The 11,477-nt window shown below is 33.8% G+C and overlaps 1 protein-coding gene across 1 annotated transcript; it reads right to left on the bottom strand.

Moving 5' to 3' along the window:
* Nucleotides 1-7,172: 7,172 nt before the first annotated feature.
* On the bottom strand, nucleotides 7,173-7,607 carry LOTGIDRAFT_118379 (hypothetical protein; the record flags this gene model as incomplete). Its single annotated transcript, XM_009056621.1, has 1 exon — nucleotides 7,173-7,607. The coding sequence occupies one exon, from the start codon at nucleotides 7,605-7,607 to the stop codon at nucleotides 7,173-7,175; it is 435 nt and encodes a 144-aa protein (XP_009054869.1).
* Nucleotides 7,608-11,477: the final 3,870 nt, after the last annotated feature.

Genomic DNA, 11,477 nt, shown 5'->3' with positions numbered 1-11,477 from the left:
AAAGTCTACATTTCTTTTTAAAAATGTTATTATTTGTCATTATTATTTTTTATCATAATACAATATAAAGACATTTAAATGGCACCATCTTTCATCAAACGTGCTCAGATGCACTTAACAATAAACTTGATAAAAACATCAAGATAAATATGATAAAATGGACATGTACAATGAAAAAATTGAAATAAATAAACTATATATTAAAAGCTTTCAAAAACGTCTTACTAGGAGATTTAAAACATGCTACAGAAGTACAGGGTCTTAAATATTCCACAATTTGGGTGCCTGGTAAGTAAAAATGTTCACTGGCTGATTTATGAACGAGTAAAAAATTATCTGAGGAACGAATAGTTTGACCGGGTGTGTATACAATAAGGAGATGCAATATCATTAAGACACTTCAATGTTAGAAGTAGAATCTTAAATTGAATTCTATAAATAATAGCCAGTTCTTGTAAAGTTTAAAAGTAGCAGTACACAATTTTGTTGATCGATAGACAATAGAATATCGTTTTGAACTTTGAGTAGAGCTGTTTTTGTGCTATGGAATTTGAGGTATACACTTTGATAATTGCTCAGAAGATTATTAGTAGATATGTATTCAATAAGTTTTATTAAAATATATTTTTCGAAAACTTTAGATACAAAACTAAGATTAGACACTGGCCTGTAATTTTTATACACCCACATGGAAATGTGGACGGTATACTGCCGTCGCCGCTGTCCGTCAACATTTCTTGTGAACACAAAAGAGACTACACTTTTTATCTGATTGTAATGAAACTTGATGTGATAATGTATATTGATGAACGGTTTATGAGTTATTGCCCTGAATTAGGAAAAACGCGTCAAAATTTGTTTTTGAACACAATAGAGACTACAGTTTTCAACTGACTTGAATGAAATTGATTTGAAGATATATATTGATGAGATCCTGGTCAAGTTTGAATTTGACGATTTTCGATGGACGGTTTTTGAGTTATTGCCTTTAACTTAAGACAAATAAGTCAAAATATGTTTGTGAACACAATAGAGACTAAAGTTTTCAACTGATTTTAATGAAACTTGATGTGATGATGTATATTGATGAGATCTTGGTCAAATCTGACAGCTGCCAGGGGCGTATGTTACCTTGCCTGGCAATGTATCTTTGTCTATGTCATAATAATAAAATAGTAACGTTGGTACTGATGGGTGTAAATATACATAACTGTTTTTTGTATCGTTTAAAGGGATTATAAAGGGGTTTTCTAAATGTTATATGTGTATCGTGGACACTAATAGCATTTGCAGCATTTCAATGTTTAATCAGACGAAGTGCATAATGACATCACTAATTGTAGGAACCACAGACGTCTGATTGGGAATTGGAATGGTCCAAATTCATGCTTCCAATTGCAAGAACCACAAACGTCTGATTGCAAATTGGAATGGTGCTAACAATGTTCGAGATGTACATAAAAAATGGAAACCTCTTTACATCCCTTTAAAAGTGAACAGTTAAAAAAGACCAATGACTTATAACCGATTTATAACCGATTAATATTGCTGCACATAATGCAACGTTTGGTGTTAACATTTAATCATTCTGACGATAAAATTCTGTAGTAATCTGCGTTTTTAGTAATCGTACCTTAACAACATCACACACGATAGTTGAGTGCTCAATAAAATGTAAGTGATGAAAACCTCATGGTTATGATTAAAATCAAACGGTTGAATTACATCATGTTTATCCAGTACACAAAGTTCTTATGTGAACAATAGACGTTATACGGTCATTCGACAACAATTGTTGGTGTTTGTAAGGAGTCAATTTCATTTATTGTACATGGGAGAGACATTAGTGGCTATTTCAATCTGCTAGAATAAATCATCAGTTGTTGTTAACCAAACACAGTTTCCCAAGAGAAGATATTTCAGCCTTGAATTCAGCTGAAAATCTCATTATTCAAGTTTCATTACAAGTTTGCATCTAGTGATATTTATTTCTGATTCTAAAATATTGACAGGTATAACCTCGTTGGTGAAAATGGATGTTTTAGAAGTACAACAGTAATTATTCAATAATCCTTGATGTCTTTATAAATGGGCCTTGACTTAGTAAAACGATTTTGTGAGAACAGTTATGAATTACCTACACTTGTTCTTGTCATACGCTTAAGGAGCCTATTGAAACAAATTAAGAGTTTTGCCTACACATTTTGAATTATTTTTTAAATTAAATGCACATTTTTTGACAATTTTAAGATGAAAATCCTTTCTCTGCTTTCCACAGTTTCATAAGAAAAAGCCACAACTCTTTGTAACGAGATTTGTGCAATCACTAAACGCAATGCGGCCTTATTTAAATTAAATTAACATAAACTTAAAAGGATTGTAAAGAGGTTTCTAATTAATAAAAAGTTTATGTGTATAGGGGAAACTGATTTGCACTATTCTGCGTTTTATAACTCCACTATCGCAAAGGTCAATATCGATAGCGACTTTAACGATAGTGGCCTCCAAGTACGTATGGTATTCGGTAATAATACAGAGAGCATCAAGCAATGGAAAATTTTGAATGGAGCACACACCGTCAAGATATTCGGGAATTTCAATTGATTCTAAAACGCGACCATCCTACAATCCGTGCCTTTCAGGATGTCAATACCCACCCGCCCAGTAGTATTACTGAGGGTTAACGCTTAATTAATATGCTTTATTTGGGATTTTATGTTGTAAAAATGTTTCGATATTTGTTTTTATATGTATTGTATGTAATTTTCATTCATTGTTCAATTACTTGTTTTTATTGCATTGGATTATTACTTGAAAATGTAATAAATGTTTAGCCACTTTCATATTTTATTTCAATCCTATTGTGCAGCTATTGCAACTTATTGAACGAAGGACAAAGGGTTAAACCGATAATTGGAATTGTGCAAATTGATGTTATTAGTGTCCCCAATAAAAAGTTTAGAAAACCTCTGAACAATCCATTTAACATCAATAATAATGCAATTCGACGATTTTGTGAGACCTTTAAAGTTCTTAAAGATACTGGACTTAATTTACTTTCCTCCGCATGTTTCATGAACATAATTACACCAAAATCGTTGACAAGTTGACAACCGCCTCCCACAACCTGGAATCAAATCGTTCCAATTAGCCTGCCGTGTAAATTAACATGCAAAGCCGTACATCAGGCAAATGAGGAGAATTTGTCAAAAAGAAAAAAATAAACAAAGAAAAAATTAATTTAAAAAAATTGAAATATAAAAATGATTTGGTTAAATACATCCCTTATTTGATGTCTACGGAGGCGGTTATCGTTTGATGTCTATTGAAAGCGTCACGAAGAAAGACACTAATTGTTCTCTCATAGAAAAAAACCATAGTTTGTCCAACTTTGGTTTTGCTTTTAAAAAATAAATATCTAAGATTTACTTTTTAAACCAATTTCTAAAACAAAGAGAAGTAGAACTATCCGATATTTTAAAGGGACAGATTCACCACCCCCTTGAACAATCGTACCATAGTCTCAGAAACGGGATTGTTTTTAGCTAAGCTTATCATCACATCTTAACTGAGCCTTCAAATCCATGTCCATAATTATTCGACGACTCGTCTTTTCTTGAGACATATTATATATAGAAATAGAAAGTTAAATTTCTAGTTTGGGATATTTTTTGTAGGAATTGTGCGATTAAGTCATATCTTGTACTCCTGAAGACTATATACATATAATCAAGACCAAAAACAACCTGTAAAAGGGCGAACTGTCTCTTTAAAATCAGACAATTTAAAATTATCTCTACAGAAACGACTTGACAATCTCAAAAAAACGAAATAGCTTTATTTGAGATTTGAATTAAGGAAAGTACAATACATCGATTTAATGAACGCTCATTAAATCCCCAACTGTTGTGGATGATGTGTGTTGTTCGGGAATTCAGGGGGACAATGTCAATCTATTTATTCATTGTGAGCTTGATCGACAAATAAATTCTACAATTTATATATGTTCTTATTGTTTGAAGCTATAAAATATCTAGGTTATGTTTTTCCTTGTTATTAGCAAAAGAAAAACCAAAACTTCCTTCAGAGTAACCTAAACTTAAGGCATTCAGTACCGTCCAAACTAACCAATTAGGCAAGTAATTATTTTATCTAAATCAGAACAGAAGAAAAATACCTAGCATATCCAGACTCATCATCACAGTGTCAAGCTATTACGAACTTGGTCTTATACCTTGACTTTAATATTCACCTTTCATGTATCACAGAAATTTGTATAGATTGATTTGATTGGATTGTACGCTGTTCAATACAGCCAATGAAAGCCCTCGACAGAACGTCTATAAATAAGAAATATTTGATTTGCCAGTACAGTAACAATTACCAGTATGAAATATTCAACCTTCAGACTTTTTGAGGCGATACAGAATAATATTACCAAGTTTCATCAAATTCTGTCAAGAATTGGGCCATTTAGAGTGTTTACAGGCTAAAACCTGAATGCGTTTTTAAGAAAAAGGGCAGTTAGTAACTCATACTAATTTTTTTCTGATTTTCGATAGGGTTCATCCTACGGTGATTACATACACTCACGCCAAGTCAAAATCTGTCAATAATTGAACCTTCTAGAGCGTTTACGAGCTAAAAATCGAACGCGTTTTCAAGAATAAGGGCAATAACTCATACTAAATATTTTTCGATAGGATTCACCCTTGGGTGATTACAAACACTCACACCAAGTTTCGTCAAAATCCGCCAAGAATTGTGCCTTCTAGAGTGTTTACGTGCTAAAAATTGAACGCAATTTCAAGAACAAGTGCAATAACTCATACTAATTATTTTTCGATTATTCTAATTTTCAATAGGGTTCATCCTTGGGTGATAACAAACACTCACACCAAGTTTCATCTAAATCAAGATTTGTGCCTTCTGGGGTGTTTACGAGTTAAAAATTGAACGTGTTTTCAAGAACAGGGGCAATAACTCATACAAAATATTTTTTGATTTCCGATAAGGTTCATCCTTGGGTTATTATAAACAACCACACCAAGTTTCGTCGAAATCAGTCAATAATTGTGCCTTGTAGAGTGTTTGCGAGCAATTGTGAGCGTATAGAAATGGTCTATTCTTGCTGTCCTAACCTGTGCATGTGAGAATCAAACCCTCCTTTTACCTAAATCCTTTTGAACTAATTGACCTGTAAGATGATAATAGCTTATGATTCTTAACTAAACAATTTCTGAAATAAAATATTTACGAAATATGATCGCTTTATCAATTATCATTATATTGCAACCACTAAATACCAACTTATTGAGATTACCTCAAGGTTAAAATGCTTCTGAAAACATGCTGCAGGTTATTTCTCAATCAGTTTATATCTCTACAATCACACGATAAACAGTGGTCTGACAGACTAATGTAGTACTACATCTTATCCTGTCAGATTTTTAACATTCTTTGACAAGGTTGAATAATCAATGGTCATTACTACTGTAAACCCTCAAAGTTGATTGTCCAGAAATTTCAATATAAAAAAAACAGAAATAAATTGTATTTCATCAAAAATGTGAAGATTGAAAATAATATTTCAATTAATGATCTCAGGGTGAAAAAATGAGTAAAATTTTACGTTTTTTCAACTAAGGCCCTATAAAACCATCATGTTTTCTTGTGATGTCTACATTGGTCGGAAAAGTTTGAAACTAAACATACAAAAATTTCTGATTTCAGCATCATTATAACAAATATGGGTTTTCGTGAAAAGATTTCAATTTCCAGCAATATCTCACGCGAAAATGAAAATGGGGGGAATAAGAGCGAACCGGTGCGCTGAGCTTCTTGATTGTTTGAAAGGACTAATAAACGTTTGATCGACTTACTCGTCGAAAATAGTGTTCGATCGTGATTGCAAGTAGTTCTACTATAGGGATATGTTTAAAATATAGTTACGATTTAGGGCATGAAATCTTAGGTTCTCCACAATACCACATCTTATATTTTATAGTGGGCTAGGTTATGACTTTTCCCTGAAAGCACTCACTTGCGTCCCTTTATAATTAATTCGATGTCAGCCTCCTTTTTATATTGATTATCATATATCACGCATTCAAACCATATTTTTGCACAAATATTCTCAGGGACTCGGTAATGGTGGTTGTGTGGGGGTGGAAACATGACTATTACGTTCGAGGTGATTGCTTTCATCAACATGAGACATTAATATTTGTGTAGGCTTCGTCTTACACCACTTTCTTTTAATGAACATGAGATTATCCTTTATAGAGACTGCCACAAATAGAACGTATGAAAATAATGGTGTATTATGTACTTCTGTCATTTAGGCTATCGGATCCCTTATGAAAAATATTTTTAAGGAAGAATCTGAACCTTTTAAGGATTTGGGATGTTCATGAATTTGATTGGAAGATGATGTTAATCAGAAAGCAATCTACTTTAATTTTCACGATTCTTCCCACGCCACACTACATAATTACCCCACTATTATAAAAATACTCAATTTACAGCTTTTAGACTTCTGTATTATTATTAACTTTCGCCTGTCAATCTTGAAAATAAATTAGTATCTACGACTAACGTTAGTTTTATTGGTTTTATTTCCTATTGTAGTAAGTCGATTTTTTACTGATAAAGGAAGTAAGAAGTATAACAAACTAATCATATGAAATAGATGAAATTATATCGAGTCTTTCAGCCATTTTTGATAAAGCTTCAATGTGCATAAACTGTAGCGTTAGCATCATCATAGATGTACAACAGTGATAGAGTTAGGAGTGTGATTGTACTATTTCGATCTGAACTGAGAACGAACCCGGGCATACATGTTAAGTGCCAATCACACTGAGCCTTCACTACTCCTCAGTGAAACTAGCCACCTTACAAGTATCATGCTATCGAAGTAACCCAAGTTTCTGACAGTTCAATACATGATTGGCAGGCCGATAACCCGCTATGGCCCGAACATGCTTTCAAACCTGAACAGAGATCATTACTTTCCATAGGGTATTTACGTGACAAGCCGATGGTGTTCCTCTGCTGAACTTACGACTCTTATCTGATGCCAATTTTCGCCAGCCACAAAAGCAATGAATGAATCTTTGAAGATAATCACTCCACTGGAGCGAACAAAAGCGACTGGAATATTAGGAAAATTAAGTTTGACTTACTTGCGGAAGACTGGCAACCACACTCAATATCCAGGCAATAGTGAGCATAATTTTACCCCGTTTTTCTGCGTCGTGAATGCTGAGCGGATGAACTATAGAAAAATACCTATCTAAACTTATAGTCACAAGAATGAATGAAGATAAATAAAATCCAAATGCTCTGAAAAACATCATTAATCTACACGTAAAATCACCAGCTTTCCAAGACACTGTTATATGCCAGGCTGTTTCCATCGGTAACATAATGAATGCGACGATTAAGTCTGCCACAGATAAATGCATGATGAAACTATTCACTCGAGATTTAAATCCTCTATTTCTTAACAAAGTTATGAAGACGGTTAAATTCCCTGCTGCAGCGATCACAAAAAGGCAAGAATATGCTATAACTGAAACCAAATTATCATCATTGAAAGTCATTTCCCGCGGCAGAGTAATATTTGTTGAATATGCTCCCATTGTTGTATTTTCATTTTCTTCCGATGTTTTCCGGTATAATTTTGACGTCCCCATCGAATCGTCAGGCATCATAGAAATCAACTTAGGAACAATCATTTCCTGTTCCTTGCATTTCTTCGTCCATAGTTTCTTCATTGATACCGTGTAACCAACTGTAGGTCTGAACAATCTACTCAACTAATACACGATATTCAAAACTTATTTCAGTATTACTACTTCTTCTTCACGGAAACACATGTCCGACATTTAAAATCGATCGCTCGTCGTCTTTCACATTGTTATTAGATCTTAAATGTTTCCACTGAAACAAACGAATGTTGTTTTTTTTAGTTGAGCAGTTCGAATAATATTAAATATAAAAAATAAACTTAACAGTTTTTAGGTTTTCACAGACAAAGTATGTCTGCTCCATAATAGAAGAAAATTTGTTAAAAGATCTTAATCTATAATTCTTGCCTTATATCTTTAGAAACTTAACAGTTACTGTACGTGTCGTTTTAATGTCTGACAGATTCAAATTTGACTACTCACTTATTTTTTTGTATTTTGGAATTGGTCAAGGGTCATTTTTATGAGGCAAAAATATTTTTCCGCAAACAGGGCGATAATTTTTTTTATACCTTTCGGTATACATCATATGAAATTACGAATTACAATTTTCGAAAATATTCTCCTTTACATATATTTTATTCTTTTTGCAAGTGCGGGGTGGAATTCGTCGTGAGGCATTGGACTTTATGTAGTTTCGGCCCTGTAATCTAAAGTATGGATAAACGTAAAGAGGTGAAAAGGACATTTGATATATTTGATCATAAAACCAATACCAATACATCCTAACCTTGAAATCGAGATCGAATTCAATTGATGCCATCGCAATAGAATATATTAATTCTGAGAAAGAACGTGTGTTGCTATATTTATTAAATTCGCTTTATTAATTCTATACATTGAACACCTGGTGCAAATGGTTTTATATAGGATTCCTGTCAACTACCTTGATGAGTCATGGTTATAGCTGAGTATACATGTTATTGCGATATTTTAATGTAACATATTCAAAGTACCAGTGTGCCCCATTCCTCTCATTCGGTGACTCAGTGAGTTAAACACTTGCTCGCTTACCGAAAGTCCAGGATTCAATCCGGGCCTAGGTCGAGATAATACCTTTTGGATTTTTCAACTGCGTTTCCCCCTGTCAGTGATACAGATCAAAGGGGCTGAAAAGGAAAAAGTGTCCATTCGTTCGGATGGGGCCATAAACCCAGACCACATGTGCTACATATAAAGAACGTCAAAGGTCCCTTCACAGTCGAAAATCTAGATTATTGATAATGTTCTGGCAAAATTCCCCTCACTGCAGACTGATGCCCGTGCCCATGAAGTAGGACGTGAAACTCACTTCCTCACTCATTTCCTCACTTTCAAGGTGAGATACAGTAATCTATGTGAGGCTAAACCATTCAGTTGGGTAGGGTTGTTTGGATTACAATTTTAAGATTCCATCGTTATTTATTTGATCTAAAAAGGGAGACAACACATTTATTAGTGGCGGTGGTTCACTGGCTTGGAATACAACCCTAGCCTTTTTCTAACCATTAGCCTACACGCTTTTAAACGTTTTAACACTTCCATAGCGTTCATTACTCGTTAAGAACATCTGGCAGGTATACCTGTCAATTGGTCTTCAATATTTGACAGCCAGTGTAGTTTTTATGGAACTATGCTGTCAATCAATGTAACTTACATCTGCTTATAGAATTGAGTTGACTATAGCTTACATAACTCATGTCATTAGTTTTATATACCCAGTGGCGTATTTTGTATTTCAAAACCCTTGTATCTAAGTTTATATTTGGGCGTAGTATTACTCTCAAAAGTCCTCGAAATACTTTTAACCATCTTCACCTATCTGTACTTTACATTCATGTTCCTACTCCAGAAAAACTAATTTGATTCTTATGATGTATAGAAACTATAAAGTCTTCATTTCGTAATAGGGAATGTGACACTAAAGCAATCTATTGTCGAGCATGATCGCTAGTCATCTTCCAGAATCACCATAGCCTGTCTTCATCATCCAATCGGTACCATTATCCGGCTTTGCAATCAAGTCAGACACATCACCCGACGCAAAACTGCAGCATCCTGATTACTAAAGATCGATATGGAGATCACCAGTCATCTTGCAGCTTCACCATAGTCTGCCAGTATCCTTACTAACAACCATGCATCAATCAGTCATAACCATCATCCAGTCATCACCATCAACATCACGTAATCACCACCTTCTAGTCATCACTGTCGTCATTCTGTCAACACTACCATACAGTCATCACGATCATCCAGCCATTACTATCATCGAGTCATCATCCTCATCTAGTCATCATTCAGTGAGCATTATCATCAAGTCATCATTTTCATTCAGTTATCGCCATCATCATCATCTGGGAATAAGCATCATCTTCAGTCATCCATCAGCATGAACAACAGTTTTATTTTATAATTTGTCGATTTGCTGATAATAACACAATATTTACATGAACAATTGGAAATTAATTGCATACAAGAAATTGTCTAATTATCCGCCATCAAAATTAGCTAATTAGACAGACGAGACGATTGCGTCACTGCCTTATTTTGTTTATTATTGAAGGTAATTTTAGGTTAATAGAAAATGGTAAAACAAATTGTGTTTGGGCAGCAAGAACGAAATATTAAACACCCTCCGATTATAAAATACAGTTTGGTTGTCCTTTAATAACTGGTTAACAAGCTACCAGGCTTCTCACTATTGTCTGTACTAGTTTATTATATCGAGTAGGCGAATCGTTCTAATTCACAACATTTATAAGTCGTCGAACATGAACTCATACGATTAATTACTGGCGGCTTTATTCTCGCAATTCTTCTGAGTTTTACATTTTACTTTTAACCTCATCATATTAGAGAAATTAGATTTTAAATTTTTTTTCAGTCATTTCAAAGAGTTTTAAAAACGTCTCTATAGAATACATATTGAAATTGTTTAATTATAGAGAAAAAACAAAGAAATCTAAATAGATGAAGCCGCACGAAAAAAGTGTGCCTGCGATGAAGTCCTCTAAATTGTCGTCTTAATACAAAATGGGAATGAACTGTTACTTTGTGAGGTGATATCTTAGAACATGTTCCGTGTACAGTACACATACTATTTCTTGCCAAGCTTGAAGTTTAGGTCAACTGCATATGGGCCATGCAAGGTTAGTAGTCGCTGTAAACAGGCGCATGCTAATACTCAAAAGATGCTGTTAACCTATCAAATTTTCTGATATCACAGGAATCAAAAAAAGGACTATGATCGGAATGGAGTATATACTAGTGTTCTCGATACACATAAAACCTAGTGGACAGTTGTATTAATTTATTTTGAATTATTTTATGGATAGAGTATATCTAGTTTTGTTTATTGTTGACATTTAATTGTTGACAAATATTTAGAGGATAAATCCCTTTAATTTTCACATTCAAAACATACCGCCAATATCAGATTATTTTAACATATTAACCGAGTTATCTTACCAAATGGAATTGGCTAATAAGATTGGAAAATCTCATTCATATTCAGCAACACGAAGTTGGTTACTCTAGACTGTGAAATTCTTGAGGAAATCGAAATCTGGTTCTTGCAATATGTTGAGCAATACAATTGAATAACATAACCGCTTCATCTAGTTAAAACTAATGAAATGAAATGCCCTACTTTAGAATTCTTGAACCTTCAACTTGTCGAGATGTAGCCTACAATTAACTAACGTAACAAAATATTTTATCGAACCCAAGCATCTATTTGAA

Source organism: Lottia gigantea (assembly GCF_000327385.1).
Source record: "Lottia gigantea unplaced genomic scaffold LOTGIsca_28, whole genome shotgun sequence".
NCBI classification, from domain to species: Eukaryota; Metazoa; Mollusca; class Gastropoda; family Lottiidae; genus Lottia; species Lottia gigantea.
This window is presented reverse-complemented; position numbering and strand designations above follow the sequence as displayed.